Here is a 20,722-nt window from a genome sequence, read left to right on the forward strand (position 1 = left end):
ACTGAGGTTGGTGGGGGAGGGGCCTGCTATGTATCCCCAGGGGCTAAGACCTAGTGGCCAGGGGTGTCTAGCTGGACTCTCAGACACTCACTTCTTTTGCCAGTTGGGTGCAGGTGGTGACTGTGGCTCAGGTGGTCACTGATATGGTGTTGGGGGATGTGTACTGTTAATTGAATAAAAATGTTTATCTTTAGCCACAATGGGGCTTTATGTCAATAACAGCCTTCACCTATGTATAAAGTCAATAATGAAAATTGAACAAAAAATTTTTATGACTTGAAGTTTATTCTACTGAACAAGAGGAAAACAAATACAAAACCTTCAACAAACAAGAAAGCTGCACTCCTTTTAAAGATGTTAGCTCTATATTCCTAGTATAAGTATGTCTCTTTTCCCTACTTCCTGTCAACACATCCTGACATGCTGTGTTCCCCAGGCTGCTAATTTGGCTGTGAAAAAAATATACAGTGAACCCCAGTGCTGGGATTAAAGGCCAGCCTGGCTACAGAGTGAGTTCCAGGAAAGGCGCAAAGCTACACAGAGAAACCCTGTCTCAAAAAAACAAAAAAACAAAAAAAAAAGAAAAAAAAAAAGAAAGAAAGAAAAAGAAAAAAAATATATACAATGAACCTTTTGAAATTAAAAAATAGCCGGGCGGTGGTGGCGCACGCCTTTAATCCCAGCACTCGGGAGGCAGAGCCAGGCGGATCTCTGTGAGTTCGAGGCCAGCCTGGGCTACCAAGTGAGTTCCAGGAGAGGCGCAAAGCTACACAGAGAAACCCTGTCTCAAAAAACCAAAAAAAAAAAAAAAAAAAAAAAAAAGAAATTAAAAAATAAAAACACCTTTTTTTTCCTATAACATATTTTGATCATGTTTTTCCCCTCCCCCACTCTTCCCAGATCATCCCCACCTCTTTACCTACCCAATTTCATGTTTTCTTTCTTTCAAAAACAAAACAAACAAGACAAAAAAAATTAAGGATCTGAGAGAAGTTGAAGGAGGTAAACTATAATCAAACTATGATGTATGAAAAAAATTATTTAAGGAAAAAAGAAATTCGACACTAAAATAAGTACAATGATACATTCCTGGTCTGGCAGTGCTCTGGTTGTAGACACTTCTCTTCTAACTCACATATAGGCTTATTCTATTCTATCTCTTGTCTAAGATTTCTTCTTTTTTAAATTCTCTCTCTCTCTGTCTCTCTGTCTGTCTGTCTGTCTCTCTCTCTCTCTCTCTCTCTCTCTCTCTCTCTCTCTGTGTGTGTGTGTGTGTGTGTGTGTGTGTGTGTGTGTGCAATATGTATGTATGCTTGAAGAGACTAGAAGAGGATGTCAAATCCCATAGAGCTGATATTACAGGCCTAACATGGGCTATGGGAACAGAACTCTGATTCTCTAGTAGAGCAATAAGTGTTCTTAACCACTGAGTCCCCATTCCCCAATCTGTTGTTTTATGCTTAGTAGGATCTGTGAAGTCTTGTGACTATCTAGAAAGAATAAGTCCTTCCTCAGGAACTGAATCTAAAGAATTACATTTCAGAGAAATCCCTGGCCCTTACTTCATATCAGCTTTCCTTACTGCACCTTCCAAATAAGGCCTTCTCTGTTGGCTTGCATTCTAAGGATATGCTGTTCCTGTTTATTCAGGTCTGACATTTGGAAACATTCCCTTTCTTGTAAATTCATTTAGGACACACAATTTTTCTATATACATTAATTTGTACTAATTTTTTTAAAGAAAAAATGTGAAGAATTGAGAAAAATGTCGACCAAATATAACACCTCAACATTTGATGGGTGGCATTACCTTTCTAGTATATTCAAGTGTGCTCCATGGAAGTGACCTCCTTTGAGGTTTCAATTCCTGTTGACTTACTGTTGATGGGGAGATGGAGTGGAACAGAACAAATCCCTCACCAAGAAGTGACAGCAATCATCACCTGCTTCTCTATAGCCAAAGAAAGCAAGCACAGGCTTTTATCACTTCATATGATCATGTTGGAACCCCAGGAGGGTAGACCAGATTTGCTGACAGGTAGGACCATTCTGCCCACATGAAGAGCAGAGGCCTTTTCCTTCTACCAATCTGCTCAACTTCATAATCTAACTAGGATCAAAGAGTGTGCTTGCATGTACTGGCTAATAACCTGAATGAAATAGCTGTTCAGTTCAAACAAATCTGAACTTTTGCTAAGTCTAGATAAGACATAAACTTTTGGCAAAATACAGAAACACATTGTAAATTTCTCCACCAACACATACTTTATATTGGAAATGGGCACAATCATACACAATGGGTGTATAGAGGGACATCCTGTGATTTGCTCTACTTGATTTGATAAATGCTTTTCCATAAAAAGGATTAGCCAATCATAGGGTTGGCATCAGGAGTAAATACAGCAATATATATTAAACACAGTCCAGAGCATGGCTCTATAGTTGATAATCAGTTAATACTAGTGTTTTGTGTTACAAAAATATCACTGAAAGGTAATTTAATAATCTCTGATAATTTAGCCTTTAATATAATATGACTGATATTTGGGAGAAGAACATTAAATAATATTGTGAAGGGTGGAGAGATGGCTCTGTAGTTAGGATTGTCTACATTTTGTGGAGAGGACATGGGTTTGATTCCTACCACTCATATCAAGTTCTCACAACTACCTGTATCTTTAGCTTCACAGGGTCTAAATTAATTTTAAAATATTTTGAATTGTTCCAGGTGTGCAACCTTAATTCATTTTTTTAAAAATTTCTAATCACAGAAGCACAAGGGTCTTAAGTTCACTCTCTTTATCATGAAAACCCTAAATATAAGCAGGAAAAAAAGTTTGGGAAATACTGAGGGAAAGAAATATTAAGTTTGGATAACTGGTTGTAGCTAGCGTTTTCCTGCCTGGCCCACAGTCAGGATAAATCTCTGTCACCCACCAGTCCCATAGCCGCTCAGATCCAACCAAGTAAACACAGACACTTATATTGCTTACAAACTGTATGGCCGTGGCAGGCTTCTTGCTAACTGTTCTTATAACTTAAATTAATCCATTTCCATAAATCTATACCTTGCCATGTGGCTTGTGGCTTACCGGCATCTTCACATGCGGCTTGTCATGGCCGGCGGCTGGCCGTGTCTCCCTCCCACCTTCCTGTTCTCTCTATTCTCCTCTCTGTTAGTCCCGCCTATACTTCCTGCCTGGCCACTGGCCAATTAGTGTTTTATTTATTGACCAATCAGAGCATTTGACATACCGACCATCCCACAGCAACTGGTGCTCACACTTCTCTCACCTCCTGGCTTTTTGTGTCAGCACGACAGCACAGAAGACAGCAGGAAAAAAAATCTTGTAGCAATTCAGTGTAAGTCCAATGCATCCATAATTTTTGATATGAGCTGTAATACAAGATGAGGACAGTTTAGAGAGCATTATAGAAAGTTGAGATAGATTTTACAAAACCTAATGTTACAAAACAGCTAAGAATGTTCAAGAAGCCATGCATTTTTTTTTAAATGATGTTGAGGCTGAACCCAGGGATGCACACATGTGAAGCAAGTGTCATATCACAGCTTGCTCCCAATCCCAGAACCCATTTGTTTGGACTTCATGGTTTATACATTAGTTACTTTTCTTTTGCTGTGAAAAAATACAAAAATCAAAGCAGTTTATAGAGTTTGTAAGAAGAGCTTATTTGGTTCACAGTTCCAGAGGAATAGTAGTCCACCATGGCAGACAAGCATGGCAGCAAGCAGCAGGCCTAGCTGGCTGCAGGAGCAGGAAGTTGAGAACTCATATCTTCAAATGTAAGCATGAAGCAGAGATGCTGCACAGGAAGTAGGGCTCGGTATATGATCTCAGCGACTGTCCCAGTGACATGCTTTCTCACCTTGCTAAACAGTGCCACCTACTGGGGCTTTAGTGTTCAAATGCCTGAGGTTATGTGTGGGGAGGCTTTTTCTATCAAACCACCATATTTTATATAGAAAAGTGATTTAAATTTTACTGTGAGTTTTTTTTATAGACAATATTTGATTGATTGGAGCCAAGTGATTTTTTCAAGGCCTGAGTTCTTTGAGTCTTACTCTATTTATAAATCTACTGAATTTTAACAATAATTTACAGGACCTTTCACAATGTTTATTTTATACTATAATTAATTAAATACTCTAAAAAATTAATATAGCTGTTATAAATTGAATACATTGTATTAAATATTAGGTACTTCAGATGTTTAATGGACCTACTTTACTACCTTAGATTGATTCTTAAATGTCTAATAAATTTAATTTATTGTTATGGATAATCTTAGCTTCTTTTACATATTTTAGTAGTGGTAAATATAAATATAATAAATAATTTATTTTAAAACAAAAAAGATGAATTTAATTACTCAGTTACAGATCTTACATTAGCATCAATACTATCTAAATTCTTTGAAACAAAATACATTACAGTTTTGATATACTAAATAAGTCTCAAATTCTTAATAGTTGATGAGTTCAATTATATAGACATTTCTATGTTTAAATTTATATATTCTGTGGGTTAATTGGCTTTCTAAATTTTTTTTGTGTGTGTATATGTGGTGTATGTGTCTGCATGTGCACATGTAAATGGCAGTCACCAATTTATTTATTTATTTATTTATTTATTTTGGTTTTTCGAGACAGGGTTTCTCTGTGTAGCTTTGCGCCTTTCCTGGAACTCACTTGGTAACCCAGGCTGGCCTCGAACTCACAGCGATCCGCCTGGCTCTGCCTCCCGAGTGCTGGGATTAAAGGTGTGCGCCACCACCGCCCGGCCAATTTATTTTTTGAGGTGGTGTCTTACTGAATCTGGAGTCCATGGATTCACCTAGACTGGCTGGGGAGCATCTCCAGGGATTCTTCTGTTTCTTCCTTCTCTAATGCCAGGACTATGGGTGCTTTATTGCTAGGCCTGGCCACTTAATTATTAACATTTTAAAAATATTATTGTAGGATTGTTCTCAGGGCTTTGCAGTTGCTCAGAACGTGTTTTCACAAATATATTACAACCCTAGCCACTCAGGTTTTAAGTCTCGATGTTTTTATTTGGGCTGTGCATTGGTAACGGTTGTGGAGTGGTACTTTAAGTTCAGCTGATATAATAAAAGTAATGTTACAGATAAAAATAAACAACAAATAAAAGAAGAAAAATAATATTGAGTGTAAATAACTTTTAAAAAGTAATGATCCTTAGACATATCAGAAATTTAGTTTTTCTTAATGGATAAGTATTTTTGTTCAGTCCCAAGCATGTGATATACATGCTTGGGAGATGGCTAAGAGGTTAAGAATGCTTCAAGATCTTCAGAGGACCCAAGTTCAGTTCCCAGGGAATATGCTTGGAGGCTCCAAGAAGATCTGAATCCTCTGGTCTCTACCAGCACCCACACAGTTATGCACATATCCCATACCCATATACATAAAAAATAAAAATTTAAAATATAGATGTACTTTTAGGTCAATGGCAAGATTTGTTTTGGTAGTAATTGTTACTGATAGGGAAAGCAGCATATAGGTTCATATTTTGATGACTGAACTGCTAGTAGAGAATTTATGTATTTGATTAACCTGTAGGACACTGTCCTGTATCAGATGAAGCATCACATCATCATTCCATTTGGTCAGATAAAATGGATCCTGACAAGGTCGGCTTCGGTTTCTCACAAGATGTGCTGAGTGTCATGGATGATTAGGTTCAACAATCTACTCACTGAAACCAATCAAATAAATAATTTTTTTAAATAAAAGCCTTAAGAAATCATAAACTACCTCTATGTTTCTGTAAAGCATTATATTATCCTCTATTTCAATGACTATATTTGGAAGGTAAAAGATCTTGTTTATAGAGGCTTTTGAAAAAGAGTGATTTTTAAGCATGATACAATATGGTTTCTTGGGCAATTTAGCAATGGTCATATTCTTAGATAACACATTCTGTCTTTGTTAATTTCTGTGGGTGATTTTATTTGTTTTTTTTTATGTGATTTTCTGAGGAATGCTTCTACAAATTCAATAAAGTGGTTACATTTTTTAAAAGTAACTTGCTTTTCCATACTATTTATTCCAGACTTTATACTCACGAACAAGGCAAAGATCATCTGCCATGAATTCAGACTAGGGACTTTGTCCAAAACAATTCCGTGTAATCTTTTAGGCTTTTGTGATTTCATCCACACATATTAGTTGTATTTCTCTGGTGTCAACATTCTTGTGATATTTTCCTGAGTTACTAATCAGAAATGGCATTCATATCTCTATAGTCATTAAGGAGATATGGAGGTCTGTGGGAATTATCTATTTACAGCAAACTTCAAGACAAGTAAAGAGTAAAAATTCTGAATATAGAAGTGGTAAGTCTAGTATTAAAGAGCAAAGAAATGGAGCCAATGCAACTCAGGCTTATTACTTTCAAGCCACATGGTATTTTCAGCAAAGCCATAGAACTGGATGAAATTATATGCCAGAATTTTGTTTTTGAGACAGGATTTCTTTGTGAAGCACTGGCTGCCCTAGAATTAGCTCTGTAGACCAGGTTGGCCTTGAACTCACAGAAATCCACCTGCCTCTGCTTCCCAAGTGTTGGAATTAAAGTCATGTGCCATAACAGTCTGGCAGAAAATTATTTTTAAAACAACTTATTTCCTTTTCACAGTCTCATAGGTGTATACAAATAACATACTTGGCCATATTAATCCCCCATTACCCACTCTTGTATCTTTTGGGACCTTTTTCTCTACACTACAGCAATGGACATGGTATAGCTGGGTCAAATGACAGTTCTGCTTTTAGTAGATTTCCACAGTGGAGGACTAATTTTTTTATTATTATTATTATTATTTATTATTATTTTGCAATACAATTCAGTTCTACATATCAGCCACAGATTCCCTTGTTCTCCCCTGCTCCCGCTCCCCTCACCTTCCCCCTAGCCCGCCCCCCATTCCCATCTCCTCCAGGGCAAAGCCTTCCCCACAGACTGAGATCAACCTGGTAGACTCAGTCCAGGTAGGTCCAGTCCCCTCTTCCCAGGCCTAGCCAAGCGATCCTGCATAGGCCCCAGGTTTCAAACAGCCTACTCATGCAATGAGCACAGGACCTGGTCCCACTGCCTGGATGCCTCCCAAACAGATCAAGCCAATCAACTGTCTCACCCATTCAGAGGGCCTGATCCAGTGGGGACCCCTCAGCCATTGGTTCATAGTTCATGTGTTTCCATTCATTTGGCTATTTGTCCCTGTGCTTTATCCAACCTTGTTCTCAACAATTCTCGCTCATATAAACCCTCCTCATTCTCGCTAATTGGACTCCCAGAGATCCACCCGGGGCCTAGTCATGGATCTCTGCATCCAAATGCCTCAGTAGTTGGATGAGGTTTCTAGCATGACAATTAGGGTGTTTGGCCGTCCCATCACCAGAGTAGGTCAGTTCGGGCTGTCTCTTGACCATTGCCAGCAGTCTGTTGTGGGGGTATCTTTGTGGATTTCTGTGGGCCTCTCTAGCACTTTGCTTCTTCCTATTCTCATGTGGTCTTCATTTACCATGGTCTCCTATTCCTTGTTCTCCCTCTCTGTTGTTGATCCAGCTGGGATCTCCCGCTCCCCCAAGCTCTCTTTCCCTCGACCCTCGCCCTTCACTACCCCCACTCATGTCCAGGCTGTTCATGTAGATCTCATTCCATTTCTCTGTCATTGGGCAATCCGCATGTCTTTCTTGGGGTCCTGTTTTAGGAGGGTCTCTGGTGATGTGAGTAGCAGTCCAGTCATCCTTGTTCCACATCTAGTATCCTGCTATGAGTGAGTACTTACCATGTTTGTCTTTCTGAGTCTAGGTTACCTCACTCAGGATGATTTTTTCTAGATCCATCCATTTATCTGCAAACCTCATGATGTCATTGTTTTTCTCTGCTGAGTAGTATTCCATTGTGTATATGTACCACATTTTGTTTATCCATTCTTCAGTTGAAGGGCATCTAGGTTGTTTCCATGTTCTGGCTATTACAAACAATGCTGATATGAACATAGCTGAACAAGTGCTCTTATGGTGTGGTTGAGCATTCCTTGGGTATATGCCCAACAGTGGTATAGCTGGATCTTGGGGAAGATGGATTCCCAATTTTCTAAGAAAGCACCATATTGATTTCCAAAGTGGTTGTACAAGCTTGCATTCCCACCAGCAGTGGAGGAGAGTTCCCCTAGCTCCACATCCTCTCCAGCATAAGGTGTCTTCAGTGTTTTTGATCTTAGCCATTCTGATAGGCGTAAGGTACTATCTCAGAGTTGTCTTGATTTGCATTTCCCTGATGATTAGGGATGTTGAGCAATTCCTTAAATGACTTTCGGCCATTTGAGTTTCCTCTGTTGAGAATTCTCTATTTAGTTCTATAGCCCATTTCTTAATTGGACTGTTGGGCATTTTGATGTCTAATTTCTTGAGTTCCTTATATATTCTGGATATCAGTCCTCTGTCAGATATGGGGTTGGTGAAGATCTTTTCCCATTCTGTAGGCTGTCACTTTGCCTTGTTGACCGTATCCTTTGCTCTACAAAAGCTTCTCAGTTTCAAGAGGTCCCATTGATTGATTGTTTCTCTCAGTGTCTGTGCTACTGGTATTCTATTTAGGAAGTGTTCTCCTATGCCAATGCGTTCAAGACTACTTCCTACTTTCTCTTCTAGCAGATTCAGGGTAGCTGGATTTATGCTGAGGTCCTTGATCCACTTGGACTTAAGTTTTGTGCACGGTGATAGATATGGATCTATTTGCAGCCTTCTACATGTTGATATCCAGTTATGGCAGCACCATTTGTTGAAGATGCTTTCTTTTTTCCATTGTGCACGTTTGGCTTCTTTGTCAAAAATTATATGTTCATAGGTGTGCGGATTAATGTCAGGGTCTTCAATTCGATTCCATTGGTCCACATGTCGGTTTTTATGCCAGTACCAAGCTGTTTTTATTACTGTAGCTCTATAGTAGAGCTTGAAGTCAGGGATCATGATGCCTCCAGAGGTTGTGTTATTGTACAGGATTCTTTTGGCTATCCTGGGTTTTTTGTTTTTCCATATGAAGTTGAGTATTATTCTTTCCAGGTCTGTGAAGAATTCTGTTGGTATTTTGATGGGGATTGCATTGAATCTGTAGATTGCTTTTGGTAAGATTGCCATTTTTACTATGTTAGTCCTGCCTATCCATGAGCATGGGAGATCTTTCCATTTTCTGACATCTTCTTCAATTTCTTTTTTCAGGGACTTAAAGTTCTTGTCATATAGGTCCTTCACTTGCTGGGTTAGTGTTACCCCAAGGTATTTTATGTCATTTGTGGCTATAGTAAAGGGTGATGTATCTCTGATTTCCTTCTCCGCTTCTTTGTCCCTTGTATATAGGAGGGCTACTGATTTTTTTGAGTTGATCTTGTATCCTGCTCTGTTGCTGAAGGTGTTTATAAGCTGTATCAGTTCCTTGGTGGAATCTTTGGGGTCGCTCAAGTATACTATCATGTCATCTGCAAATAGGGAAAGCTTGACTTCTTCCTTTCCAATTTGTATCCCCTTAATCTCCTTATGTTGTCTTATTGCTCTGGCTAGAACTTCAAGTACTATATTGAATAAGTATGGGGAGAGTGGACAGCCTTGCCTCGTTCCTGATTTTAGTGGAATTGCTTTGAGTTTCTCTCCATTTAATTTAATGTTGACTGTTGGCTTGCTGTAAATTGCCTTTATTATGTTTAGGTATGTTCCCTGTATTCCTGATCGCTCCAAGACCTTTATCATGAAGGGGTGTTGGATTTTGTCAAATGCCTTTTCTGCATCTAGTGAGATGATCATGTGATTTTTTTTCTTTCAGTTTGTTTATATGGTGTACTACATTGACGGACTTTCGTATGTTGAACCACTCTTGCATCCCTGGAATGAAGCCTACTTGATCATGTTGGATAATTGTTTTGATGTGTTCTTGGAGTCTGTTTGACAGTATTTTATTGAGTATTTTTGCATCAATGTTCATGAGGGAGATCGGTCTGTAGTTCTCTTTCTTTGTTGTATCCTTGTTTTGTTTAGGAATCAGGGTAATTGTAGCCTCATAGAAGGAGTTTGGTAATGTTCCTTCTGTTTCTATTGTGTGGAACAATTTAGAGAGTATTGGTATTAACTCTTCTTTGAAGATCTAGTAGAATTCTGCGCTGAAACCATCTGGTCCTGGGCTTTTATTGGTTGGGAGACTTTTGATGACTGTTTCTATTTCGTTAGGGGTTATTGCACTATTTAAATAGTTTATCTGGTCTTGATTTAACTTAGGTATGTGGTACCTATCCAGAAAGTTATCCATTTCTTTTAGGTTTTCCAGTTTTGTCGAATAGAGGTTTTTGAAGTATGACCTGATGATTCTCTGGATTTCCTCAATGTCTGTTGTTATGTCCCCCTTTTCATTTCTGATTTTGTTGATTTGGCTGCTCTCTCTCTCTGTTTTTTGGTTAGTTTGGATAAGGACTTGTCTATCTTGTTGATTTTCTCAAAGAACCAACTCTTTGTTTCATTAATTTTTTGTATGTTCTCTTTGTTTCTATTTTATTGATTTCAGCTCTCACTTTGATAATTTCCTGGCATCTATTTTTCCTGGGAGACTTTGCTTCTTCTTGTTCTAGAGCTTTCAGATGTGCTGTTAAGTCACTAGTGTGAGATTTCTCCAACTTATTTATGTGGGCATTTAGTGCTATGAATTTCCCTCTTAGTACTGCTTTCATAGTGTCCCATAGGTTTGGATATGTGGTGTCTTCATTTTCGTTGATCTCTAGGAAGTCTTTAATTTCTTTCTTTATTTCTTCCTTAACCCATTGGTGATTCAGTTGGGTATTATTCAGTTTCCATGAGATTGTAGGTTTTCTGTAGTTTTTGTTGTTGTTGAAATCCAACTTTAGACCATGGTGGTCTGATAGAACACAGGAGGTTATTCCAATTGTTTTGTATGTGTTTAGATTTGTTTTGTGACCAAGTATGTGGTCGATTTTAGAGAAGGTTCCATGGGGTGCTGAGAAGAAGGTATATTCTTTTTTGTTAGGATGGAATGTTCTGTAGATATCGATTAAGTCCATTTGAGTCATGACATCAGTTAAGTCCTTTATTTCTCTGTTAAGTTTCAATTTGGGAGATCTGTCCAGTGGTGAAAGTGGGGTGTTGAGGTCTCCCACTATTAATGTGTGGGGTATTATATGTGATTTAAGCTTTAGTAATGTTTCTTTTACATATGTGGGTGCCCTTGTGTTTGGGGCATAAATGTTCAGAATTGAGACTTCATCTTGGTGGATCTTTCCTGTGATGAGTATGTAATGCCCTTCTTGATCTCTTTTGATTGATTTTAGTTTGAAGTCTATTTTGCTGAATATCAGGATGGCTCCACCCGCTTGTTTCTTAAGACCGTTTGATTGGAAAGTCTTTTCCCAGACTTTTATTTTTAGGTAGTGTCTATCTTTGAATTTGAGATGTGTTTCTTGTATGCAGCAGAAAGATGGGTCCTGCTTTCGTATCCATTCTGTAAGCCTATGTCTTTTTATAGGTGAATTAAGTCCATTGATATTGAGGGAAATTAATGACCAGTGATTGTTCATTCCTGTTATTTTTTGGTGGTGATGTGTGTGTACTTCTCTTCGTTGGGGTTTACTGCTGTGGCTTTATCTATTGCCTATGTTTTCGAGGGTGTATCTGACTTCTTTAGGTTGGAATTTTCCTTCTAGTGTTTTCTGTAGGGCTGGGTTTGTGGATAAGTATTGTTTAAATCTGGCTTTGTCATGGAATGTCTTGTTCACTCCATCTATGATGATTGAAAGTTTTGCTGGGTATATTAGTCTAGGCTGATATCCATGATCTCTTAGTGTCTGCATTACATCTGTCCAGGTCCTTCTGGCTTTCAAAGTCTCCATTGAGAAATCGGGTGTTATTCTGATGGGTTTGCCTTTATATGTCACTTGGCCTTTTTACTTTGCTGCTCTTAATATTCTTTCTTTATTCTGTACATTTAGTTGTTTAATTATTATGTGGCGAGGGGACTTTTTTGGGGGTCTAGTCTGTTTGGTGTTCTATAGGCTTCTTGTATCTTCATAGGCATTTCCTTCTTTAAGTTGGGAAAGTTTTCTTCTATGATCTTGTTGAATATATTTTCTGTGCCCTTGAGTTGATATTCTTCTCCTTCTTCTACCCCTATTATTCATAGGTTTGGTCTTTTCATGGTGTGGAGGACTAATTTATATTCCAACAGTGAGTAAGAGTTCCTTTCCCCCACATTCTCGCCAGCATTTGTCATTTGTTTTCTTGAGGGGAGCCATTCTGACCAGGCTGACATGGAATCCCAATGTGGCTTTGATTTCATTTCCCTAGTGTCTAAAGATGTTGAAAGGTGATTTTTTTCCTAATATTTTTTCCAATCTGCTTCTGACTTATAGTACTTTTATGTTCCAGACAATCTGAAACAGTTTCATAGTTCTCTGTGCTAATTTCAGGTTGTTTTCTAATGCCTGAGCATCCTTATTCTGTGAGTATTCCACTGTTTATGGACTCAATGGAGTCTTTCTGCCTTGTTTTCCTTTTTCAACAATGTTTCAAAGGACATGTTTTTTTCTTCCAAATGACACAGACATGTCTGTCTTCCAAATGACATGATTTCCTTTGCTATTTTTCAAGATAAATTGCCACAACTCGATATAGTGAATACTTCTGTGCACCATGCATACATAGCAATTTTTAATGAGTAGAAATGACTACTTTTCATTCTCACATTGTTTTTTAAATATTTAAAAGTAGCAGAAAAGTGAGGTAGAGCTATGTGTACGTGTGCTAAAGACTGTCTTACTGAATAAAATAAATTACAAAATTATAGGTAAAAAGAATTACAAAACTTCCTAGAAATCAAAAAGGAAAGGAAAATATACTCAATAGAAAATGCAAAAAAAAAAAAAAAAAAAAGAAAAAGAAAAAAAAAAGCAATCAGTACAAAAAAGAGGGTTTTAGATGAGCAGTAGGTTTTGGAAATGCTCCTTAATAACAAGTGAAAGGAAAGTTCATTAACAAGGGTATGGAGAAGCAACACTTTCCTAAACCTGGCTTGTGAACATTGCACAATAGCACTTCAGTTGACTGAAATTTTTCAAGAAAAAAAGAAAATTTATATATATATATATATATATATATATATAATGACTTCTAGATATACATCTTGAAACATAAATACATGTAAACCCCAAATGATACGGCTAGAAAACTTTGAGCAAGTATATTATTAATGATCAAGAATGAGAGACATTAGACAACACATATTAGATGAGAAGAGAGGAAAGAGAGGGGAGAGGAGAGTAGAGTGAGTGAGAGAGAGAGAGAGAGAGAGAGAGAGAGAGAGAGAGAGAGAGAGAGAGAGAGAGAGACTGAGAAAGGGGAAAGGGAGAGGAAGAGAGAGAGAAAGAACATATTGGTTAGTCTTGGGTAGTGTGGAAAACAAAGTTAAGAACTATTGTCCCATGGACAATTATGGTCCAGAAAATAGTTTGTGGTATGCAGAATCCTGCTCCTATCAGCTCACAAAAGTAATTATTGGCAACTCTTTTCAATGATGCACTATATAATACATAACTACTTTAAAGTGGCAATGGTAGAAGTACATACATCATGGAATTCATCCAGTGAATGCTATAAATTAGGACTAATCCTTCCTTGAAAAAAGAGTATTTAGCACATTGTATTGTAGTCATTGAAACCCTACAATACTAAGTAAACATTGGCACCAGAATCAGAAGAGGAAAACAGCTGATGCTCTCCATTATGAAAGTAGTGACAGCATGATAATGTGAAGAGGTGTTCTGGAGGTTTATGAACATTCTGTTTCCACCTTGATGCTGAATGAGCAATGTGTTTATTCATCACCACTATAATCATGATGTTATATAAACATTTTCTTAAAATACTAATTAATAATGGTATAGCATGATATTTTGTATTTACAAATTGCTGTATAGGAACAGAAAAAAAGTCTCAATGACTGTGATACCTGCCTCTGGAGGAAGATACAATATGACAAGGGAGCAGTGAAAATGGTATATGAGCTTTTTATTTCTTTTGTGTCTTTATGCATTTTTAGAATACTTAGCAATAAAAAATCAATGGGAAATAGATATTTTATTTTTATATTCTAAATTTACTAAAATGTATTTTTAAATATTTTCTTCATTGACTAGTAAGAATATTGCCATTTTTTATATCTCAAACTTCCAAAGCAAAGAAACTTGCCTGAAAAAATATCATTTGTAAAGACACTCTTTGTTTAGGGCACCTTCCACAAAGAAAATGAGAAATAATTATTGAAGAAGTGAACTTTAGGTAAGTTTATAAAAGATACTATCATGTATCTATTGTGGCAGGGTCCTGTGCTGTTGTTCCCTTTTGGGGAGGGGGCCAACTAGGCATAGAATCAAACCACACAGACTCTGGGAGAATGTCCAAACAACAAGCTCAGTTTATTCAGGAAGAGGCAAGCCTTATGTACCCTCCACCCCACCCTGGCAGAAGGTCTAATGAATATGCATCTGCTGGTGTGACACGGCTGCCTCTCATTGGTCCAGGTCATCTCCAGATCATGTCTCAGCTGCTGTTGCTAAGACCATCAGGCAGACCCAGGCTGGCTCTCAGAAAGTATCTTTTTTACTTGTTTGGGCCAGCTGGCCCTCAAGCCTCTTAGGGATGAGTCATCCCACAATCTGTGCCCCTATATTTTGTTGAAAACAGTTTTCTTGTGTTATTAGGATTTTTAATTTCTAGAACTATCTTATTTAGTGAGCGGTTTAGAATGTAAGAATATCGTGTTTACAAATTAAAACAAAGCCAGAGAATAATATAGTAATTTTCTTATGTATGTCAAACATTACTTCCAGCAGATATACAGCTGGGGATGTGGCAGAAGATTCCCTGATGTGTTTAGGAGCAGGATAGAGATGGGGGCCGTTGAACTTTGCAGTCTGGCACCTAGGAGTAGGAGCTCAAACCTGACATGCACCTGTGCTCCACAAACTAAATCCAGAGACACCAAAAGAGTAACGAGCCACCATACTAAAACAGCATGGCTGAGGGCTTGCTGAATGGCATGCTGCCTCAAGGTTGAGGTGCAGCAGGTCCCTGTCTTCTCATTCTTTGTGTCCCTCATGGTGCTCTTCTTTGTCTTCCTGGTGCTACAGATCTGAGTGGCTGTGCTTCTTATCTTGCTTCTAAAGTTGTACCTTAACAACCTAGTTAAGCATGCCAAGCTGGACTTAAAAAACTTGGATACTTCCAAATTCATCCCCTTGGTAGTCAGCACTTTCATCACCATGCTTGGGGTCCAAAAGCCTGTGATGGACATGGTGTCCTGGTAGCTAGCCACTCAGAGTCTGGTTCCTGCTGACAGCCCACCCACCCATATCCCAGGAGCTAACCATGAGTAGCATTCCATGAAATAATTAAAGCCCAAGCTGCTGTCTGTTAGAGGGTCCTTTGGAACCAACTTCTATCCAACTGTAATTGCCTTGTGGAGGCCATTTCTGGCACGTGGAGACTGGATGCAAGACCTTCAATACCAGAACTAGACAACCCAAAGACCAATGCCCAAACAAGGATCATTGCCACCCAAGGGCATTTAGAAGGTTAACGACTGGGCTAGATTAGTGGCCAGCACTGACTTCTGTGTCAGAATATTCTAGAAGGACAAGGGCATGCTTCATCTCTTTGTCAATGAGCCAGAGTCCTTATTTCCTATGTCCCAACACAGGTTTTCCTGGTAACCACTGCCTCTTCCTTCCTAACTCAGGGATACTCAATGCAAAAAGGCACTAGCTGGCACCACTGGTGGCTACTGACTCCAGCTCAGTGCCTGGACTTGGCAACCACCTTGAGAAGGCTGTGCCCATAGCAGCTGAAGGTCCTACTGCCACCTTCTACCAGCAACAACTGAGCAACACCCTAATTAAATACTCAGGGATCCATGCCCTAGTTTTCTGATCAAAAATGATGATAAAGTCTATGCTTTTCTGGAATAGAAGTATTTTTCTTTATTAAGCTAAATTGTTTTCAAAAGCAAATTTCTTTCTTGAAGATTACAGATAAGACAGAGTTAGTCTCTTTCCCCAAGAACTGAACCCCACAGAGGAAAATACTTTGACTTAACCAATGTGTATACAAAGATTATACAGCCTAATTTTCATTTCAACTGATGTCATCCCTTTGAATTTACATGTATCTATCTCATTTTGTTGCTTGGAGTGTATTTCTTCATTGTTCTCAAAACAATGGGTTTCATTCAAGGTTGGTGAACATAATGTACTTTATTGGTTTTAAACAGAGGCAACTTCTGGATATATATGTTAAGTTGAGTTTGAAAAGACTTGAACAAACAGATGGTAAATAGTTACTTTTAAATAATCTTGTTTTGAAAGAGGAGGATGCAGCATGATTGATCCACAAATTCATTTCTAGGGGCCAGAACACTATGTTAACCCTTCTGATGCCAGTATTAGACAGACTCTACTATTATTCCTGTTCTGTGAGTGAATTTAATGACCAAGAGTAAGGAAGTAGCACACGAACACATGGCAGTTAATGGAAGAGCTGCTGGAAAGAGTCTAAAGTGTAGACAGCCTTTGCGTGTTGTTCCAGAATTTAGACTCATTTGATAGTTAACTGGGTGGGAACCACTGAAAGCTTTCTGCATTGGGAGATTAAAAACACAAAGCAGAAATTTTGGAGAATTAATCTGACAATAGTATGCTGTTATGTCTTCAAGTCTTCTAAGTCCTGTTACAAGTCTAATTCTAAGATTTATTGAAGAAAAATCATTTTAAGGCCAGATGTAGCAGCACATGCCTCTAATCTCAGTATTCAGGAGGCAGAGACAGGTGATTCTTTGTCAGTTTCAGGCCAGTCAGAGCTGCACAGTGAGAGTGAGACCCCATTTCAAAAAGACTTTTAAATCATTTCAGCTGAAGAGTTAGAGTATATTTACCCACTCTCAAATACTGGTTAGCTACTTTTCATTTCCACGTACCCAGTGCAAAGCAGACCCAGAATGAGAGTGTATTACCCACAAACTAGTGTTTTGTGTATAACATTATAGTCCCATCAGTCAGAATATCCGGCTCAGAAAGACCTGAACCCGTAAAGATTTGGACATGTGTGAGTTCCCTACCAGTGTATGGTTGTTGGTGATAAGACTAGATTTCAGACTAGATAAAATAAGTAGATGAACTCTTTCTGCTAAAGAACAGGGTGCTTTATCTCCTCACGAGCAGGATACTCATTGGCAAGCATTATGGGAAGATGAGAAGGGAAAGTTGGCCTCATCCTACAGTTTGGTTATGTCTCTTACCAGCTGAGAATTGAGAGTTACTGCCCAATGAACATTTCCTGTGAAGGTTGCTGTCAGTGGAGATGATATTTCTCTCATGCAGAAGTTTGTAGGTATTTACTATTGAGTGGCAAGGATCCAGACTCAGGCCTAAATGCTTATGATCTTGGGAATTGCCTTATTCCTCACACTCTGTGATTTTTCTGGAAGTCTCACAAACAAGATAATTAACTTTGTTTACAATGAAGATATTCTAAGTTCCTGCATCCTGCTGATCTATGCTGTAAAATTATCAATCACAATTTTGTCAGGTGGATGACAGAATCAGCTCTATTATATCATTCAGGTTTGTTAGCAACACTCTGGAGATTATAGCTTCAAACCCCATTAAAAACCAACCAAAATTGGCATATATGGCATAGGGAAGAAGGAATCGCAGCTCTCTTAGAGAAGCCACACCCATGCTGGGGTATGTGTTAACTTCTTCCAGAAATTCTCCACTCTCTTATATATATTAGAAATGCCCTTTAATGAACCCGACTTCTGCCCTATACTGGCTTATCCTGAAAGTCTTTTCTGTGTAAAAGCCAAAGACACAGGTTTACCAGGGTCTAACTCCATAAAGGATTAAAGAACGCCTCAGGCAGCTGTGGGTAGGTGCATGGAGCTGTCTCTTGTTTCTGCTAGAGATGGAAATCACTGAATTAAATCAATGCATTTTTGTTACAGGTAGTCAGTGTCTGGGCCAGGTATTTCCAGATCCTTGTCTCTTATCCGAAATACTGAAAATAAGATCTCACACATGTTTGCAAAATAATCAAGATAACTTTATTCAGATTACCAACTATAGAGGAATATACTGTCAAGAACAACAGCAAGTCATATGGTGAGGGTACCCCAGGGTCACTTTTATGGAATCTAAAAGAAGGTGGGGAAGACATGTAGTTTGGGTGGTTCTCTATTTTGACTGATTAATGATGACATATATTTCTCTACTATATGTGTTTCTTCCTACTATATATTTTATTTTAATCATATGTGTGCCCATTTACACATAGGGACAAAATGGTATTCTTTATACAAGTTATTATAGCACATAATTTTGCTTTACAGCTGGCTCCACTGTTCTGTTCCTCATATTTAGGTACATTGGGAATATACTTGAATAGAAAATGTCTAAATATGATTGTTACTAGGAGCAGGGAAATCTAAATTACTGTTCAGAATGTGAGTACATGTGATCGGCTACAGTGGGGGCTGAGGGAGTTCTGAGGTTTCAATGTGCATTCTTTGGATGGAGTATGTGTATATTTTACGTGGATGTGAAGGAAGTAGTACACCAACTGCATTTTTACAAAAGGCGTGGTGCTGTACATAACCCAAACCAATCAGAGTCCCAGAGTAGACCATCTCATGTGCTTGCCTGCCTTGCTTCTGCTCTGCATGGTTTTGCTTTATTACTTTAAGAAGCTCTCCTCTTCATGCTTGGGCAGCAAAAGTCGCTGTGTAGTTCATTCACCCCTATTCACCGCATGCATATTGTTTGCCAAGTGCTTGCCAGAAACAATCCTTATCCTATGAGAACTTCCATAGAATTCTCCAAGAGCTGATGGCCAGGGGTTAGTAAAACCAATTTTTTTCTTTATTCAAAATTTCTATCTGAATCTATTACTTCTTCACTAAGAAAAGAAAGATGATATTCAGGTCACAGTTCAACTTCACCTACCCAAAGAAAGCATGTATGTGTGTGTGTTTGAGTGTGTGAGTGTGTGTATTACAGAGGGAAAAAAATTAAGGAGAGTTAAAGTTTATCAAGAAGATAATTTAACATAGATGTAAGCACAGGGTTAATAGAAAGAGAAGCTCTTAGGGAAAGAAAAGTGCGCACGCATGTGCATAAATGTTGACTCTTCAGGGATGGGAAGAGTCCCATCCCTCAAACAAGGTTTGTTGTCGTTAATATGGATCATTAAGCAAGAATAAGGAGCTCATAATACTTTCCTAAATACAGGCTGTGCTATTTGGCTCATTATATTTGTTTATCTCTCTCTCTATAGCCCCTGTCAGTAAAGTTTCAAAGAGAAAGTGTCACTTAAAAGAGGCTGGGTTTTCTTTTCAGGGGGCAGACATTTCCTTAGCCTAAGTACAATTGGTTGAGTAAGCCAGAATGATCTGGGGGAGGAGAAAGTCTCGGCAACACTCCTCTTCCCCAGGGCAGTAGTGGGAGGAAATTTTGGCCAGCAGAGGCGCTGCTGCGGGGCCACAGGAGGCCTGAAGGGCAAGGAAGACCAGAGTTGCTTGAGATGTGGAACCCACTGCAGGACAGTGACTCCGTGGTGGGCCCTGGACGCCGCCAGCGCTGGCTCTGCGTCGGAACATTGGTGCTGGCTTTCTCCGGAATCTTCATTGTTGGCTTCGTCTTTGGTAGGGTGCATTTGCGGTGCAAACCACAGAACCCCAACTCGGCGACCCCCCCTTTTTTTTCTTCCCTTCTGCACTCTGCAGCTCCGTCTGCACCAGAGGCGATCCTGTCCTGGGACTCCCCGGAATGTCGTGATTTGGGTGGGGGAAGGAGGGAGCAATCCCTGTTAGTTAAGCCGTGATTTGCTGGCGTCGGTGCTGGATTGAGTTTTGAATAAACTGCTTGTAGGATTGAGCTGCACAATTAAAGTCAGATTTAAAAAACAAAAAAAAAAAAAAAAAAAAAAAAAAAAACGGAACTAGAGCTAGGTTTGAGGTACTGAAACCCTGCAAGACGCCGCCACACTTCTCAGAAGAGATCCCCAGTGACTGCTGATCCAGATCAATCAGCAAGCTTGGCATTGAGTGGCTTTTGACTGCTTGGGGTTTCATCTAGCTCAGACCTGGGGCGTATTCTGGGGTACCACCGCGTTCAGGACATCTCTGTGAAAGGAGTCTCTTTCTGTTCACATTCTGCCTTGGACCTAAGAGAGGCACATTCTGGGGAATGTTAATTACTGTCAGCACTTTCTGAACACATTCTCAGCAGGAGGTCTTTGTGCTTAGTTCGAATTTCACCCAACTGTAAGAAAACGTGAGCAGCACAGGCTAGCACACTTATGAATTCAGAAATTGTTTTTTGGTTTTTTTTTTTTTTTTGGTTTTTCGAGACAGGGTTTCTCTGTGTAGCTTTGCGCCTTTCCTGGAACTCACTTTGTAGACCAGGCTGGCCTCGAACTCACAGAGATCCACCTGCCTCTGCCTCCCGAGTGCTGGGATTAAAGGCGTGAATTCAGAAATTGTATCACTTATTCTCACTGCGAAAAAGTTACTGAATCTCTTTAAGCCTTAGTTTCCCTATCTTTAATGATGAAGCTAATATGAGTAATTTA

General features: G+C 38.9%; 1 protein-coding gene across 4 annotated transcripts in view; it reads left to right on the forward strand.

Moving 5' to 3' along the window:
* The first annotated feature begins 19,597 nt into the window (after positions 1-19,597).
* The window catches only part of LOC128093961 (Putative N-acetylated-alpha-linked acidic dipeptidase), a 66,999-nt gene continuing 65,874 nt past the window's right edge, over positions 19,598-20,722 (forward strand). For 3 of the 4 annotated variants that reach the window (XR_008212809.1, XM_052711911.1, XM_052711913.1), the window contains exon 1: positions 19,598-19,793. Coding sequence is in view for 3 of the 4 variants with exons in the window: in XM_052711911.1 (XP_052567871.1) it covers positions 19,673-19,793 (121 nt within the window). In the remaining variant the exon portion in view is untranslated. The remainder of the gene's footprint in view (positions 19,794-20,722) is intronic. The other variant, XM_052711910.1, reaches the window with a different exon arrangement.

Source organism: Peromyscus californicus, unplaced genomic scaffold (assembly GCF_007827085.1).
Source record: "Peromyscus californicus insignis strain IS unplaced genomic scaffold, ASM782708v3 Scaffold_4__1_contigs__length_199733344, whole genome shotgun sequence".
NCBI lineage: Eukaryota > Metazoa > Chordata > Mammalia > Rodentia > Cricetidae > Peromyscus > Peromyscus californicus.